General features: G+C 39.7%; 4 protein-coding genes across 8 annotated transcripts in view; 1 reads left to right on the top strand and 3 right to left on the bottom strand.

The window, feature by feature from the left end:
- Window positions 1–534: 534 nt before the first annotated feature.
- LOC140372687 (mesoderm induction early response protein 1-like) lies at window positions 535–6,986 on the bottom strand. Of its 2 annotated transcripts, none has more exons than XM_072459787.1 (13): window positions 6,926–6,986; window positions 6,210–6,234; window positions 5,889–6,037; window positions 5,496–5,681; window positions 2,896–3,013; window positions 2,748–2,815; window positions 2,564–2,636; window positions 2,315–2,466; window positions 2,160–2,241; window positions 1,985–2,079; window positions 1,721–1,848; window positions 1,498–1,625; window positions 535–1,426 (listed from the first exon to the last, which is right to left on the bottom strand). In XM_072459787.1, exons 1-13 carry the CDS (start codon window positions 6,932–6,934, stop codon window positions 1,104–1,106), a joined length of 1,536 nt encoding a protein of 511 aa, XP_072315888.1. In that variant the 5' UTR covers window positions 6,935–6,986; the 3' UTR covers window positions 535–1,103. The 2 variants fall into 2 exon arrangements, with proteins under 2 accessions (XP_072315888.1, XP_072315889.1); XM_072459788.1 differs by having other exon boundaries at window positions 1,721–1,767.
- A 604-nt stretch (window positions 6,987–7,590) lies between these two features.
- LOC140372684 (relaxin-like) lies at window positions 7,591–8,403 on the top strand. Its single transcript, XM_072459785.1, has 2 exons — window positions 7,591–7,827; window positions 8,145–8,403. Exons 1-2 carry the CDS (start codon window positions 7,650–7,652, stop codon window positions 8,279–8,281), a joined length of 315 nt encoding a protein of 104 aa, XP_072315886.1. The 5' UTR covers window positions 7,591–7,649; the 3' UTR covers window positions 8,282–8,403.
- On the bottom strand, window positions 8,318–9,586 carry LOC140372683 (dynein light chain Tctex-type 5-B-like). Its single transcript, XM_072459784.1, has 5 exons — window positions 9,509–9,586; window positions 9,211–9,305; window positions 8,964–9,046; window positions 8,728–8,852; window positions 8,318–8,644 (listed from the first exon to the last, which is right to left on the bottom strand). The coding sequence occupies exons 2-5, from the start codon at window positions 9,297–9,299 to the stop codon at window positions 8,441–8,443; spliced, it is 501 nt and encodes a 166-aa protein (XP_072315885.1). The 5' UTR covers window positions 9,300–9,305; window positions 9,509–9,586; the 3' UTR covers window positions 8,318–8,440.
- Window positions 9,587–9,709: 123 nt separating this feature from the next.
- LOC140372681 (SH3-containing GRB2-like protein 3-interacting protein 1) overlaps window positions 9,710–17,340 on the bottom strand; it is a 9,722-nt gene continuing 2,091 nt past the window's right edge. Inside the window, exons 2-24 of one of the 4 annotated variants that reach the window (XM_072459783.1) lie at window positions 17,295–17,340; window positions 17,134–17,179; window positions 16,997–17,053; window positions 16,804–16,861; window positions 16,521–16,696; window positions 16,385–16,396; window positions 15,689–15,700; window positions 15,421–15,445; window positions 15,287–15,344; window positions 15,142–15,212; window positions 15,000–15,074; window positions 14,849–14,917; window positions 14,026–14,769; window positions 13,446–13,567; window positions 13,233–13,368; window positions 13,034–13,090; window positions 12,735–12,846; window positions 12,478–12,633; window positions 12,266–12,398; window positions 11,985–12,187; window positions 11,849–11,913; window positions 11,605–11,769; window positions 9,710–11,342 (exon numbers count right to left, since the gene is read on the bottom strand). The exon at window positions 17,295–17,340 is cut by the window's right edge and continues 18 nt beyond it. In XM_072459783.1, coding sequence (XP_072315884.1) covers window positions 11,320–11,342; window positions 11,605–11,769; window positions 11,849–11,913; window positions 11,985–12,187; window positions 12,266–12,398; window positions 12,478–12,633; window positions 12,735–12,846; window positions 13,034–13,090; window positions 13,233–13,368; window positions 13,446–13,567; window positions 14,026–14,769; window positions 14,849–14,917; window positions 15,000–15,074; window positions 15,142–15,212; window positions 15,287–15,344; window positions 15,421–15,445; window positions 15,689–15,700; window positions 16,385–16,396; window positions 16,521–16,696; window positions 16,804–16,861; window positions 16,997–17,053; window positions 17,134–17,179; window positions 17,295–17,340 — 2,621 coding nt within the window. In that variant the 3' untranslated portion in view covers window positions 9,710–11,319. Of the gene's footprint in view, window positions 11,343–11,604; window positions 11,770–11,848; window positions 11,914–11,984; window positions 12,188–12,265; window positions 12,399–12,477; window positions 12,634–12,734; window positions 12,847–13,033; window positions 13,091–13,232; window positions 13,369–13,445; window positions 13,568–14,025; window positions 14,770–14,848; window positions 14,918–14,999; window positions 15,075–15,141; window positions 15,213–15,286; window positions 15,345–15,420; window positions 15,446–15,688; window positions 16,239–16,384; window positions 16,397–16,520; window positions 16,713–16,803; window positions 16,862–16,996; window positions 17,054–17,133; window positions 17,180–17,294 lie in introns of those variants that run through there. The other 3 variants (XM_072459780.1, XM_072459781.1, XM_072459782.1) reach the window with 3 other exon arrangements.

Here is a 17,340-nt window from a genome sequence, read left to right as displayed (position 1 = left end):
TACACATACATTTATTTGTCATTTACAGAAAAATAAACATTTTCAAAGCAACAACTAAATGGACAATGAGAAAAACTAATCAGGAGTCTGGATGTTTGTGGTACAAATACATTAGGCTGCTACTTTACCAAAGAATAAATAAAAAGTCTGAAACATGTAAAAAGTCTACTTTCATGAATCCATTTACTGAAGACACAAGCACTAGCTCAGTAGAAAAGTAAACCAGCACACCGATCACAAAGAAGCAGAACATGATCTGAGGGCAAACCGCTGCTGATAGAAAGACATTTGGAATGATGTATCCATCTCCGCAACAGATTATGAAAAGCATGGCATACAAAGGCAACAAGACAATGGTACATACAAGCAAATGGTTATAAAAAAAAATGCACCAACTGCTTAAGGTAAGAAATGTATGCAATGTTTACATTAAAAAACAGACTTTCTGTCTAGTAAAAACAAACTGACAGACTATGAAAATTCAAAAATACAGCAATCTTTGACATGAGTTAATAAAACAAGACATCACTGATGTCAGTCTTTATACAAACAAACCTGCTGGTTTATTATGAGATCAGGTAATGTACAGTTCATTACAAGTCAAGGAGTGGCAAAGTTCTGCTGGGTTTCACTTGCACTCCAGAGGAACAATCTTATCAAAGTGCGACTGCTAGCTGCGATAGTCCTTGCCTTGCTTGCTTTTGTTAAGTTAAGCACATTTTGAAGTTCATTTTCAACAGATTCTGTTTCATCAAATGGTTAAATGGCTTGGGTAGTGAACCATCATATATTTTATGTTAAAAAATATAAATATCTCTTCAGTATAAAAATATTGGGAGATTTTAAGTGTACAAATAGAAGCCAGAGGTTCTTGGCAGAGTCCAACATGGGGAAAGAAGATGGAAGATGTGCAGAATGTGGTCGCTGTGTGGCGCTTTGGGATGAGCTTCTCAGGCAGCCAGTAAATGAAGAGGGTGGAGGGCCTTGGTCGAAAGAGTTAATGACCTTTTTAAAGTCCTTCTGCTTCAGTTCTAATTTGCCCTCCCAAGATATCAACAATATAGCAACAAATCCATGTCAATGTCTCGTACACAGAATTGATTTCAGTTTTCCTGGGCATTTGATGACTCCATGTCATGACAAGGCAAATGCTCCGCTTCAGTTCGACATCTTTTGGCTGGTTTCTCAATCTCCAGAGCTGGATCTGCAGTGGAGTGCTCTAATGTCGGTTCCAGAGAACCATTATGGTCATGGATGGGAGCATTGGTCTGGTTGCAGCCATTGGAGTTTTCTAAAACATGAGGACGTGCCACCAAAACTGATAGAGAAGAAGGACCATTAGACAGGAGCAGATCAGGTTTCACTTGATGTGCCGCAGAGAATTGGGCACCATCCACCGAGTGGCTTGAATTGTGGTTTGCAACACCTGAGAATGTGATGAGAACGGATTTAGATTTGCAAAATTCAAAACCAAACCAAGACTTTCTGTAGACCCACCATTGTGACCACTGCCATCTTCTTTCTCAGAATGACTCGTGCTGCCCCCAGACGTGGCAGGTGGAGGCGACGCTGCTCGACTGGATGTAGCACTTTCTGTTTCATCCAACAATCTGTCCATGTAATCTCTGGAAATAGATTCACCTTTTTCATTAGCGGCCCAATATTTGCAACAATCATCAACCAAAAAAATGTGAATACATGTGTGTGGAGGTAAACTTACGTGACACCTGGGTGAAGGTTGTATTTCCTTTTTCCAAGTCTGGTTTGCTGTGCAAAGAAATCATAGCGCTCAGACTTCTTCCACATGTAATAAAAGGCCACACAATCTCCTACAGACCTAGTTCTCACCTGAAAGATTTAATTCAAAATTAACCAGTCATATATTTTAAACTATTATCAATACAAAACAGTGAGTCCCCCCCCCCCCCCCCCCCCCCCCCAACAGCCTGTAGTCAGAAGACAATGAAATATTTGCACAAGTTACCTTGTTGGCCTGTATTGAATGAAAATCTTTCCCGTATGTTTTCAATCCCTGTTCAAAATGTCGACATTCTTCCTCTGTCCAGACTGAGAGTTCTTCTGTTCATCAGAATATGAGAAGTGACAATTTACTTTCAACAGTTTGAATTAAGATGGGAAAGAAAATGTGTAATACTTACCTCTAGCTGCTTTGACATTAAACCTCAGCCTCCTTAAAGCTTCCTCTGTATCAAAGTCACACTTCACCAGTTCATATAAAGCCTAATGAAAATCAAACATTGGTTTGCAAATAAATCTAATAGAAATGGTACAAGCATAAATTCTGTGATCTTACTTGTTCATTGTCTTTGATGTGAGATCCTTCTGGAATGGCATCCACTCCCTTCTCCTCTCCGGTCCGCTTGGACGCCTCGGACAAAAACTCAACTACTTTGTTCTCAGGCAGACACTCTGGGTTCCACAGAAGCTGGTCATCATTTTCATAAACTAGAAAACATTTAAAATATCAAAGAAAATTGGACAATTATATGGAGAGATTGCATAGAGTTCAGCAGACTACACTATACATTCTATATGCTCTTACCTTTCTCATTCTCTTTATATTTGCACAGCCCAGCAGGAGTTTCTGCTTGATACATAGAACCAACCATAATTTCCTGTTAATAATAATTAAAAAAATTAATAAAGGAAAAATATTAAACAGAAACCCGACCTCCAATTCATGCATTACACATCAATTATATGTAGTATAACGTAGGACCTCAAACCTTTTTCCAATCCTCAGAAGGAACATAGTCCTCATCTTCGTCAGATTCTTCTTCAATATCATTATTATCTAAAGCCACAGATTTGCATCTTTTTTATTAAAATGCAAAAAACAACAATTGCACTAAATTAAAAAATTACAATACATACTATCAAAGTACTTCTGAGGACGAATAAGTTCTGCTGTGCCTAGTGATCTGATGGGGCGTGTGCGACCCTCAGGAGTCGTCTGCGCCTCTTCGCCAGTGGAGTTTTTCAGGCACTCACCCTACAAATGTACAGATACAGGTATTCATTTTTATTTTTTTGCCAGTTTTGGGTGGGCGATGCTGACAAAACAACAGTGGGTATGGAAAGTACTCGGCCCTCTTTCCATTTTTCACCCTTTGTTTCATTGCAGCCATTTGCTAAAATCAAAAAAGTTAATTTAATCCTCACTTTAATTCAGTTAATGTACACTCAGTACCCCATCTTGACAGAAAAAACCTGAAATGTAGATATTTTGCTGGTCACACTCATCTTTAAGTCCCATGGCTTAGGAAAGGCTCACACCTGTGTATGTAAGACCTACAGCTCACAATGTCAGCGCAAATGAGAATCATGAGGTCCAAGGAACTGGCCAAGAAGCTCCGAGACAGAATTGTGGCATGGCACAGATTTGACCAAGGTTACAAAAGAATTCTGCAGCACTCAAGGTTCCTAAGAGCACAGTGGAACTCCATATTCCTTAAATGAAAGACGTTAGGGACGACCTGAACTCTTCCTAGACCTGGCCATTCAGCCAAACTGAGCAATGGTGGGAGAAGAGCCTTGGTGAGAGAGGCAAAGCAGAACCCAAAGATCTTTGTGGCTGAGCTCCAGAGATGCAGAAGGGAGATGGGAGAAAGTTCCACTTTTTGGCATTAATTCTAAGCAGTGTGTGGAGAAAACCAGACACTGCTCATCACCTGCCAATACAGTCAAACAGTGAAACATGTTGGTGGCATCATCCAAATGATGGAACTGGAGAAGATCTGCAAGAATGGCAGAGGATCCCCAAATCCAGGTGTGAAAAACTTGTTGCATCGTTTCAAGACTCATGGCTGTACTAGCTCAGAATGGTGCTTCTACTCAATACAGAGAAAAGGGCCTTTTAGTTTTTTCTATCAAGACGGGTGCTGAGTGAACATTAATGAGAAATAAAATTAACTTTTTATTTTGGCAAATTGCTGCAATTAAAGGGATCTGAATACTTTCCGTACCCACTGTCAATTATAAATTATAATTTGTGTGTGTGTGTGTGTGTGTGTGAAAGCTTGTTATGTCATTGTATAGATTACATACTATTGTTAATTTTCTATATCTTCAAAACAAATATTTTTATAATGTGTAGAAAATATATTAATATTTGGTATGAGAAGGAGAAGTGCTACTTCTCATACCAAATATTAATCATTTGCATTGTTCAGTTCTAGGACTTGCAAAAGTTTTTGTTCATTTTGTCACTTCACGCCTAAAGTTAGATAATGTTATTGGCATTTTTTGTGAAAGAGCAACACAAAGCAGCAAACAATGCGAAGCAGAAGGAAAATTGTACATGATTTCCAAACAGATCAATAAAAATAAAAAAAACGAAAAGTGCAGCATGCAAAAGTATTCAGCCTCTTAATACCAGAGTACGATGAATTGCTGTCTTTGACTTTCTGCTTGATGATTGCAGACAGATTGAATGTTGACCTAATGAGTCAATAGAGTCGTCCTGTGCGTGATCTTATCTCAGTATAAATGCAGCTTGTCTGTGAAGGCCACAGAAGTTCAAGATAATGTTAAGGAGCAAACAGGAAGTCCAAGGAACACAACAGACAGGTCAGGGAGAAAGTTGGAGAAATTTAAAGTAGGTTTAGGTTATACAAAGATTTCCCAAGCTTTGAATATCTCACGGAGAAATGCTCAATTCATCATCCAGAAACTTACAGGCCAAACAAGAAGAGCACTGATCAAAGATGCAGCCAAGAGGCCCATGGTAAATCTGGAGGAGCTGCAGAGATCCAGCGTTCAGGAGGACAGGGAATTATTAGTTGTGCACTTCACAAATCTGGCCTTTAGGTAAGAGTGACAAGAAGAAGCCACTATTGCATAGCCATAAGAAGTTTTCAGAAGCCATGTGAGTGACACCGCAAACATGTGGAAGAAGGTGCTCTGGTGTCTGGTGGGGCTGCTTTTCTTCAGCAGGCACAGGGAAGCTGCTGAGTGGATGAGAAGATGGATGGAGTCAAATACAGAGCAATCCTGGAAAAAAACCTGTTGGGGTCTGCAGAAGACTTAAGACTGGGGCAGAAGTTCAACTTCAGAAGGACAACGATCCTAAACATAAAGCCAGAGCTACCATGGAATGCAGTGTTCTCGCCGAGAGGTTTTGGCATGGCGGGTCACCGCAATGCCCAAAAGATGCCGCCAGGTATTAAGATCACTGTGTTCGGGCACCGCGGCGCTCGCTTGCGCATGCTTTTTTCACTTCACAATTCCCGTTTTGAGTTGCCTCTTTCACAAAAAATGTGACATGACAAAAGGTGGGAAAGTTCCCGGAGAACGAATAATTTTGCAAGCCACGGTAAGTAAGTAAATTAAGGATAAAGCTTAGTAGAACAAGTATCGCTTCAGTTAATACATATACAGGTATTGCTTGACTACTACTACTACGAACTCCCCAAGATGCTGAAATAATTGATCAATACATTGCCCTAATATATATATATTCTTTCTGCTCATACCCCGGTTCGTTTGAGCTCTCCGGTACTCCTGCTGCTCTCATCATTGTCCATGTCCTCATCCTCGTCCTCTTCATCATCATCTTCTTCTTCCTCAGGGTCTTCATCCTCCTCTTCATCATCTTCTGCAGGTGAACCGCCTCCATAACCATACATGCTTAGTAACTCATGAATTGGCATCTCTCCTTCCTATGTAAAATAATAACAACAAAACAGAGCAGCTTGTTATGTCAGTAATATAATATGATAAACTTTTTTGCATCTCATGTTTACAATAGCTGCCTAATTGAAAACATGCTAATTATTTAGAAACACATTTGCGCAGGCAGAAGAGGAGAAATACCCCAGATCACAAAAAGAAAGTCTTAAGAATATAATTTTTTTGGTGTTTTGTACCCGTGCAAGGTCATCGATTTCATTGGCATTGGCTTCATCAGTTGTCTCCATCATCTCCTCTTCTTCCAGGGTTCTCTCGTCATCAAAGTCATGCACGAGCATGTCTGCCGACGGGTCGAAATCATGGTCATCGGAACCTGCTGAACCTCCTGTGATTCATTTGAAAATAAAAGAGATAAATGCTATCATCTATTATATAGACATGCATATATTATATATTTTTTAAACATGTAATATGTTCCAATATGTTCTAGGTAAAGAAAAATATTAAACTCTTCGACACCATAAATCTCTGATCAACAAGAATAAATCATAATTTACCTGGGCTCAAATTACCAAAGGAGGACTGCAAGACAAAAAGTGTCATTAAAACAATGTTCACAGTTCACATAGTGTAGAATGCGCATATGAGTGTAAACAATAGTGGACTGAGGACAGCGGGATGTCCTCTTGGGTGAAAAAAAAAGCGCGCCTGACTTAAAGCAAAGACTAAAGACAGAACAAAGACTCTAGGATCATAATGCAACACTCTGGTCCTCATTGAGACGGTCTTTACAATGATGCACCGATTATATCAGCTAAACCGTCAACGTGCACATTAACAAAGTTTATTTTCAACTAGGCTCCATAAGATGACAAGTTTGAGGGGGTCGCTCCTTGTACAACGCTAGCTTCTTTTGGACATGATTGTATTAAACAATCGTAGCTATCAAAATATACTCAATAACCACACCCTTTGTTAATAAGAAGAGACAACATCCAAAATGAGCAGATTTGTGTCGAAGCTTTGCAGTTGTTCAAGCAGTCGAGGGGAAATATCATTAATGCCGCAGGAACATTGGCTAGCGGAGCAAGATTAGCCAACCCCGAAGTTTATTTAACTGAGTTGTTTCAAAACATTACACATTATAATATTGGAATCAGCGCATCTGTGACTAGATTTATTATAACTACAGTTAAACGCATTAAAACTATGTCGATGAAAGATATGTTGTCCAATAAATGTATTTTTGCAATTATTTATTTCACTTTCTTACCTCCGCCATGTTTGCAATCCTACGGGTTCACGTCAGGGGTCAGGAAAGACCCGGATGTCCAGCCCCGCCCCCTCCGCAACGCAAGCACTACAAACGCTAAACGTTTGGTGAATGATTATAATAATACATGTATAAAAATATAAACATGTAGATACATCTTCATTATAAACCGTGGAACAAATTAACATAGTTTGATGCTTATTCACGTGAATGTCGTGAATATATTTATTGTATGTCGGAGTTTCCATGATATAAAGTCAATGGTTCTATGTCCTTTTGATATTTTAAAAAAGTGCTGGTAATGAGTGTTAGATAACACTCACATGTGCAGGTAATCACTGATTTATTTGTGTGATATGGCCACAGTGCACTATGTTACCACTCAGATGACCACTTGTGGTGGAAAGCACATTTACAGTAATCCTTAAGTAAACACATTTCTTATCGTTGACAATAAAAACATCTATGCTTAACATTGAGATGGGAATTTTCTCAGGACATTTAGGTCAATCAGTGAGTATTTTGATTCCCACACATATGCCAAATGGGCAGAAAAATATCCGTATCTGAATGTAAATGACAATTATCCCTGATACCAGAATATATTTCCGGCTGTCTTACCAGAAAGACACCCCTTGCAGGTCTATAAAAGAGAAGGCTGGGCTGAGGATTTCACAAAATATCACATTCATCTCAACATTCAAAGACAGACTTTTTGATTTCAATGAGGTCTGCATTCGTGGGGGTTCTGCTGTGCTTACTGTGTGTGGCACAGATTGAGAGCCAGAATAATGCAAACACTCTGCGTTTGTGCGGACGAGCCTTTTTGCGGGCGCTGGTTTTCACATGTGGAGGCTCCAGGTGGAAGAGACTGATGACAGAGGATGGAGCACTCCTCAGAGGTAACATCATTTCTATCATTATTGTGATCAAAATTCTAAGTTCAAGAACAAAACTGTTACAAGTTAAAGGCCCACAAAGAGGGTTCAACACCTTCTTTTCCTTGTTGTAGATGTAGTTTTGCCTGGAACGTTCCACAGAATTACATAAACATAAAATTAACAATGCCTGTAATTGAATAAATGCAAGATAGATATGTTAATGGTAATTCTGTGGAAAATTGCAGACAAAGCATTGACATGTTCATGAGACAAGTAGGTGATGGACTGTCCATCAGAAAACTTGCATGATGCTCCTTTAAGCCACTGTCTAATTACAGGGATCACAGCGGGAAATCCTTTAAGCACAGAAGTTTTGAAGACTATGAATCGCCAACGGAGGGACCAACACCAAGCCTTAGTAACAGAGTGCTGCGATGTAGGCTGTCAAAAGAGTGACCTAAGTCTACTCTGCTGAAAGAGCACATCCCAATGAGCTTTAAGGATCACCAAATTGTTTGTTAAATGTGATTTATTTGATATATTTAGTTAGTAAAAACAAAATCACATGTTGTTTCTGAGTTCTTTGTACAATTACATAAAAAAATGCTCCAATAATAACTTTTATACGTGACACTTACTCAACATATACAGCATACACAATTGCCAAACCAAACAAAGAGCTGTTTTTGAAAGAATAGGTGGCAAAAGTGTCATTGGTTGCGTCCCAGAGGCAACGGCTGCTGATCTGCATGCCCTGTCCACTAAGTTGTCCAATATTAACTACAACAACAGTCTTATATCGTGGGATCATTAGCTCCTTTACACGTGCTCTGATCACCTGTGACAACATGTGACAGCAATCAGACTATATACACATCAAGTCATTTCTACATTTCTGTACCATTCACTTATTTGACTTACCTCACATAATGTTTTTGTCATTTGTCGAGACCACTCCGCTTCATACGTTTCATGCTGGAGATAACAAGTGAGCACATCCTTCAGTATTTCAGTGATTACAGGTACTGAGTGACGCTTATAAGGTCCTGCAATGGAAACATAAAACACAGATATATTGTTGCCTTCATTTTATATATTTTACAACAGCTCATCATCATAAATTAAAACAATGACAGACAATTTAAATGACAGCAGACCTAGTTGATATGTGTTTTCAGTAGGTAGTCGAGTGTCGTCATGATGTAAGGGCTCCTCCACATTTGACACAGTGCTTAAGGAGCTATGGATGGTTACAAGAAAATCACGAAGAAGAAGTTTTTATTTTATATATATATCAGGAACCACTATCAAAAATATAAACATAAATGGTACAGATTTGCTTGTGCAAACGTGGAAACAGTCTGTTATTCCACAGTGTTAATGCAGAGCACGTGTTAGACTTACTCCTTAGGCCAAGCTTTGGGTCTGTGTCCAGCGTCAGAGAGACGCTTCTTCTCTCTCTTCAGAGCTCTGTCTTTGACCAGGTCCGACATGACGAGCTTTAAGTGGAAACATGAAGATCAACTTTAAAGCACCATCAGCCCTAAACTAAAGCTAAACCAAAATGTCGCAAACTATTAAACTAGCTGAACTAACGTGTTTACGATGTAAAGTGAAACCTGACTAAAGATTGTTCAACGATTAGTTTATTTTTGCCTCTTAGCATCTGGGAAACGATTCAATAATAGCCAAAATAACGCACCTTTATGTTGCTGGTTAGAGATGAAATGCATGTAAAGGGTAGTATCAGTTGAGCGTTATGTTGTCATGGTAACTCTCCCAGTGGGAGGGTTCACGTTTTACGTGGTTTCGTGCACTTGCGTGAGCAGTGAAGAAGTATTACTGAATAATTGTAAATAATAAACACATTGGCATGGATATAAGGAATGGAGGACAAGAGGTCATATTTCATATCTCTTTATTATCAAGGAAAACAGGTTTTACATTACAATGACTTTTTTAAATATATAACTATACTTCAAATCTTTGGATGGGAAATTTACATGAAATGATTGCATATCATGTGTCCACTTAACATAAAATAACTAAATTGTAAAAAAAATACACCAATCATACAATGTGTAGAGGAGTCACACTAATAAGGCTAATAAAATCATCCATGTGCTTGAAAGAAAACAATGATTTGAATCTTTCATTTGGAAAAATGCCACTTTACTTCATAAAGACAAAAAGTGTTACACATCAATTGTTGTCTGTGATTACGATAATGACACATTAGTTTTTAATCCAATTGCCCAATTGTGAGACTGACACCACCAACTGCAAAACATGAAGTGCTATTGTTTTTCATTTGAATCGAACACATTTTTCATCTCAGTTTGAATGTCACATTAATGACAAAACATGGGTGATAGGACAAGACAAAGCCGTCTCATAGCATAGCATTACCTGATAGATTTATTTTGTGGGGAAATTGTTTTGTGTAATTGTAAATATGCACATTTCATGCAGCACTATTTGGGAGTCAATCAGTGGCAACACTTCTGGACAAAAAAATCACATGCCCAACAAAATGGGGTGCAGAGGTAAATGAAGACCTGACACCAATTCAAAAACAAAACAATTATAGACCCATATTTCCTGTAAAAGAGATTTTATATACACTTTTTACACAGTTTTATATTGCTATCAGAAAACAAGATTACTGAACATGGTGGAAAAAGAAGAAAATAAATTAAATATGAATACTATATAGTAGTTCTGTATGCCTCTCAACCATCTTGCAGTCAGAAGTGTCAAAGGCAACTTTAAAATGTGTCAGCTGTCTTTCTTTTACAATTAGTTTCTTAAAGCTCCGTCCTACCTCAACTTTATGGCACCGCAAACATTTAAGGCCATTTCAGATAAATACAACAGTCCAACTTTTAGCACTTCTGTCATACAGTATTATATTAACAAAACACAGTCATCAACACTCATCATTGCACAATCCCATATTGGTAATGTTTCACTATGGATAAAACACTGCCTTAGTACAGGGCAGGCTGCGGCAGCATCTTTATTAGTCCCTTCACATTTGAGGGAGCGCAACTGCTGGAACAAAATGCCAAAACGATCTGGCAATGGCAGTGTAAATAAACAACAGCAAAGTAACCTTATGCTACAAATTTCTAACATTTTCTATCAGTTTCCACCTTGTTTAAGATTGTTTCACATACTTTATTATAATCTATTCACATTGTTTTTTTTTTTACAGTGCAAAGACAACAGGTTAGACAAAACAAACTGAGAAATAAGGCTGGATCACTGCATGAATCCACAAATCCACAAGACCTAAAAAATAAGTGGATGTACTTACATTTGACTCCAAGTGTTCCATGTGCACAAAACTAATCATCTGTATTTACTTGCATAATCTATTGAAGTGTTTTGTAGTATTGTGTTAAAACAACATGTTAAACAGCTGCTAAAGATGTTGATTAAAATGCATCGAGATATTTATCTCCAAGTGTTCACAGTCAAAAGCCAGTGATTCATCCATGATCCATTCTGTTATTTATCTGCCAAATATTTTCCTGCAAAGACAAAAAACAGGAAAGGCGTCTTCAGAATCAATAAGTTAGACAATACGCTTAGTTTATTTAAATTAATAAATACTCCGTCCAACAAATAGAAAATAACGCTAAACCAAGACTAGAGACTTATTTTTATGACATGTGTACCTGCCAAATGATAATAGTGGGAGTCAATACTTCACTTATGGCAGAACAATATGTATAACTATCAGTGCTGAATTAGGACACAACATTTAAGCATGTATTTAGTGTCTAAACTGACCTGCTGCAAATCTCTTTTTGACCAATGATAGCCTGTATCCAGACCCCACCAGCTGGATGTCGCACCCTGAAAGAGTGCTGCCCTCAGAGCTGAACTGAACAGACAGTTGTGAGGGCTTACACGGCCCCTCTGCCATCTGGAAACGTCCCAGTAAAGCCCCCACACCTAAGAACACAGAATCACTTGTTTTATGCACATTTGTATAGTTTATCATATGAAATACTTTCAATTATATGATAGATACCTCCATTTTCAGATCTATGAGAAAGACTAGGGATCTTCCACTGTATGGTCTGTGGCATTGGAATCCTTTAGAGAAAATAATTAGAAATATATTTTTAGATTTTAGTTTGTACAAAGTTTAAGGAGGATAAACTCACCATGTGGCAGGAGGGATCATGGTCTGGAGTTTGGCAATGCCTCCCTCCACTGGGACCACAAAAATTATGTTGTGTAAAGGAGCAGGGGCCGCCATAGCCCCAGTGTTGTATTTGTAGTCTATTCTGAGGTCGGTGGAGTTGGAATCACATCTCCAGCTCACGGCTAAGTTCAGAGGAGTCGACTGGATGCCCTCAGCTGACACCTGATGAGCACGCAGAAAAGTTACAGGTTTCGCAATTATCTTCTAAACTTAGGACGTGAAAGATTTCCATAGACATACTTGATATTTGATCATATCCACATTGTAGTATGTCGCCTGCGGTTTCTGCTCTGCAATCTTCTTCAGATGGCTCATCAAGTTTGGCATATTGACCGAGAACTCCTTAATGTTTGTGCTTTGTGTTAAAGACTCACTACAACATAAAACATAATTGATCCATAGTCAACTCTATGTGATTGTATTGTTATTATAAATGTTTGTTATTTTCTTACCAGCACAGCAGTTGTGGGTTAGGTAGGACTTGCTCTAATCGATTATAGTTGATCATATTAAAAGAGAGAGTAGGTTGAGTTGGGTGACTTGCAAAATGCCGGGTAATACCCGCAGGAAATGACAGAACCATCTCTCCTGTGATCTTCACAACACATCTAGCACAGACACAAGTTAACAACTATTGTCAATAAAATAATCAATGAAAGTAATAAAATATTATTCATTTGTATTCCGGTGTTTAAAAGTGTGGCCTTACTTGCTGGGGTCAGCGCCTTTGAAGTAGGCATTTATTGTTTCTGTGAAGGCGGCTGCCACTGGTAGAGTGTCCTGTGGTCCCATGGTCAGTGGACTGGGCCCTCTGGAACACCCTGAGGCACACAAAAGTACATATACTTAAACACGTGTGTAATATATATGTCATGCGTGGCAAAAAGTACTGCACATTTTCTAATTAATGTTATTCTAAACTTAACTACTTCAAGCAGAAAGGGTGTGGAAGGGATGTACTTCCAGGTCATGCACCCGCAGTCATACAGAGTATCTGGATCAGCTCACCTTCAAAAGCTAAATAGAACCTGCCATGGTCAAACCACACCAGAGGCTGAGATGCCTCTAAGCAGGAGACATGAGGAGAAAAAAACATGAATGGACAGGGAGGAGTGGTGAAGGTGTGTCAATGATAAAGACAAATAGGTGAAACAAAAAAGATGATGACAACAGCTGTCTGAACACAAACTGCAGAGTCCATAGGCACCTGTATGTATCCCTAGGGTCGGGGTGGATGCTGCACTGTGTGAGGTAATGGAGGAGATGGAGGAAGAACTCTCTGCTCTGGCCAGAGGCGCGAAAGGTGGAGGGCTGCTGGAAACAGGAGGACTGTAGGACCGACTCTGGAAAAACAACACATCCTGAGGATGAGGATCATTTTATACACAACAATAAAGAGTTCATAGCTTTGACCACATACAAGGTCTGAGAAGGGTTTCCCCGGAGGAAGCTTGGGACGAGAGGACGGTCGAGGAGGAGGAGGTGGTGGGACGGGACTGCCCCAAGACTGAGGTGTGACTGAGCGAGCTGGAGATGAGGGACCTGAGATGGACACACAGCCTTTTAATTTAGTTAAACGTTGATTACATAGAGAAGAGCTTTCTACACTTTTTTGTTTTGTTTGGATGATACAAAATAATAATAATAATTAACAAAGTTTCAAAGGTTTTCACAAAATAAAATCCAGCCAACACAAATTTAGGAAACAACATATGATTTAAAAAAAACATGTATAGAACCAAATAATATAGATATATCATACAAATACAGACACACCCCCACATAATATATACATATGCACTGTATATACATACATACATATACTATACATATCACAATTTAAGAGTATTATTGAGAAAAGGATAATTTGTTTGGATTTAAAGGCTGCTTCAGTGTTTGCTGACTTAACCTAAGCTTAAATAGCTAAGTGTACCAATCTGTAAAGTATATTCTGTTCAAAGTACAGTGTAGACATGCCAGAGATAAAGCGTAGTACTCACTGCTGCTGGAGTGAGGCCCAGGGGAAGACATGATGGATCTGTAGGTGGTGGGAGGAAGAGGGGGTGGGGTGCTCCTAAAAATGGGAGTTAGTTCTCGGGGTGAACCCACAATGTCTGGAAAATCATCTCTCAAGAATGACCCTTCAGGAGTCCCTTTCCCACTCGTGACCAATGGAGAGGTCACTGCGGTGCGGTGCCTCCATTCCACTGGGAGGGGGGGCACAGGGCTGGTGGGCGCAGGGGAACAACTGTACTCTGCAAACTGAAGCACCTCCTCATCCAAGGCCTCCTCATCAAGGCAGATAGGCGGTAAATGACAAGGCGAGAAGTTCGGGGGTAAAGGTGGCGCCGGTTCATCTGGTGGGGGCGGCCCAAGCAAGATGGAAGGGGGCGAGTCCAGGGGGGTAAAGGGAGACCCTGGTGAAAGCGGTGGTGGGGATGGTGGGGGCTCGTTTGGTGGTGGTCCAGGAGAGAGACAGGGCGTAGATGGGGTGGACAGAGGTGTTCCCGGGGCAGGCGATTCCGGAGGGGGAGGTGGAGCAGGTTCATCCGGAGGTGGAGGTCTGTCCTCGGGGAAGGTGACCCATCTGGGAGACACCGTGTCCTCCTTGGGGTGTGGGCAGTCAAAAGGCCCAAAAACATCGTCCAAATCAGGAGCTGGGGAGCCTCGGTGGGACGCAGGTGACAGGACATTCAGGTAAATAGGTGCAGAACTACGAGCTGCTCTTCCATTTGGTAAATCAGCTGCAAAAAAGAAAGCGGTTAAGGTCTATTGCGAAACATGACCTCTTAAATTTGAAAATGGCATGGAGAATTATCCTACCAACACATTCAGATGGATAACCATAGTGACTTCTAGAAGGAATGTTTTTAGGAGGAAGAGGAGGTGGAGCTGTGGTGAAGAAAAACAATATTTAGAAATAGCAATATATAAAACATACACTTGATTTCATAAGATAGATCAGTCCTCTGACCGCCTGTTGGAAAGCTCCGGCTCAAAGCTGATTCAGAATGTGGTCTAGATTCTCCCCAGGCATCTGCAGGAACCACTGTTACACATGAAGAAACAAATTACTATCATATGAGCCAATATCACTGATGTATGATCAGACAAACCATCATATCGGGCGTATTTGATCTCTGGAGGAAGTCCAAAACATGCAGGGGCATTTTGTGATAGCCTGTCACTGTAAAATAAAAAAAGATTTAAAGATAAACATGCCTTTGCTCTTGAAACAATAAATGTCCAATAAATACATACATGGGAATCTCGGGGGCAGCGGTGGGTGTGGATCTTCTGGGTCTAGCAATCTCCTCGCCTAAAATAACATGAAATAAATCTAAATAAAATTGTTCTTGCGTAATTAATGAAAGAAAAGTCTATCAAACACTTACAGGATAGATTTCTTTTCATCTGTCCCTGGAAAAGACAAACAAATATTTAAGTACAGTAAGTTTAGTAAGTGTATAAGGTAGATTACAACACGAATGCTTTAGAAATTGTGGCGTAAAGAGTTAACCCAAGGAAAAAAATAAAATATGTACCATATGTGATGCTTTCAACCGTTGTGATAATTTAAATACCTTTGTATACCAAACTTTTACTGATGTTCATAGAGTTGTTTTTGAGGCCATGGTCCAAGTAATGGTTTGGGGAACTTACCGGGCTACGTCTCTGAGACCAGCAAAAGGGAAGAGAGAACAGACCTGGGTCAGAGAGTGAGTGACATATCAGTCAAATGGACACCAACAAAACTGCACAAGAGCCTCTTTACTTTCATTGCAAAGTGTTAAGGGTGCAACATTAGCTATAACACCACTTACAGTTCTGGTGTGTTATGTTTAGTGTTAAAACTTTGCAAGAAGTTGAGATTTGCTCAACAAAGGAAACTCAAAAAGGTTGGTGGTTGTTACATTCTGCACAAACACAATACATGATCTTAAAAAAAGGAAACAGTGTTTCTCAAACGCTTCGATCCAGGTATCACTACAGAAAATATAGTAAATGGCTTTCAATGAGCTTTAGTGTGATATGTTTGAAATGTATTTAACCAGGTAAAATGTTTAATAACCTTTTCATATCTAATAGAGAAAAGATAAAAAAGAAACTGAAACCACACAACCAGGAGTAAACCAGGGCTCAGCCAGGTCTGAAAGAAGGGTTAAGTCGGGTCAATACCAAGACCAGTCACATCAAAAAAAGCTAGCTAACTTGAAAGGCATAACACCCTTGAATACCAACCAAATCAAGACTGTGTCACTTTTACCTGTATCGCAGTTTGAGAACCACTGAAACATAACTATTCCAACAAAAAAGCCCCATGCCATGCGGTCGATCTTGATAGTTCAACATGCTTACCGGACTCCGCCTCTACAAGGGGGCAACACACAAGCACAAAGGGGGAAAAGTCAGACTGAAAAGAGGTATCCATGTGACAGCTGTAACAGTTTTGGTGTGATCTGAACAACCGCACAGTGTCCTTGTCAGTGCTCACCAGAGATGGAGAGAGCGCCAGGCCCCCCACTGAGGCTTTGAGCTCGTCCATAGAGGGAGGCAAACACTTGGCACTGTCTGACACCAGTGGCTTGATCTTGATCTTGAACTTTCTCTTGCTGTCCTCGTCGTCCTCTGAGTCACTGGAGGAGAAAAATTGCTTCCCCTTGGAGGCGGGTGAACACTTTGTCAAGGATAAACTGAGATGCTAATTTAGCTGTGCTTGTTTTAAACAATTGTAATACAACATCAGTTTGTCACATCAAAATGTGCTGAAAGGATATAGTCCCCATCATTACCGGGCCGAAGGCTGAAACCCTCTTCATCAACATCTGGGGAGGCCTACACAGACACAAATAGTTAAACAGATCAGATAAAAGCTTTATTACTGGATCAGATGCTCAGTGGACTCTGCACTAATGCTGACTCAACAAATTTATTGTTCCAAAAAGTAATTTTAGACCCAGAATTACTTACATATCTATCCCAGTCGATTTCCCCATAAAACCCATTGGGCCCGCCATTCGCCTTTTTCTATACATTAATGTAAGAAATAGTGTCATAAAATGACTTAACAACTAAATCCAATAAAAAATAATTTAATTTGGACTTACACTTCCTTTCTTCCCAGTTCCACTTCCTTCTTTGTCAGGTGAGCTTCTGTTAATAAAATAAATGAATATATTATACAACACAATGACCATTTTACCTTAATAAACATATTGTTCTGGTAAACGATATGCAAGTTCTGCACATATTATATGCAAAGACTCACGTAGTGTCTGAATCCCTGTCTTTTCTTCGCAGACCCAGGGCTTTCC

The sequence above is a fragment of the Eucyclogobius newberryi genome, unplaced genomic scaffold (assembly GCF_026437365.1).
Source record: "Eucyclogobius newberryi isolate DKJ021-1_F unplaced genomic scaffold, fEucNew1.0.hap1 SCAF_275, whole genome shotgun sequence".
Classification (NCBI taxonomy): Eukaryota; Metazoa; Chordata; class Actinopteri; order Gobiiformes; family Gobiidae; genus Eucyclogobius; species Eucyclogobius newberryi.
Note: the sequence above shows the minus strand (reverse complement) of the source record. Positions and strands in the feature narration are given on the sequence as shown.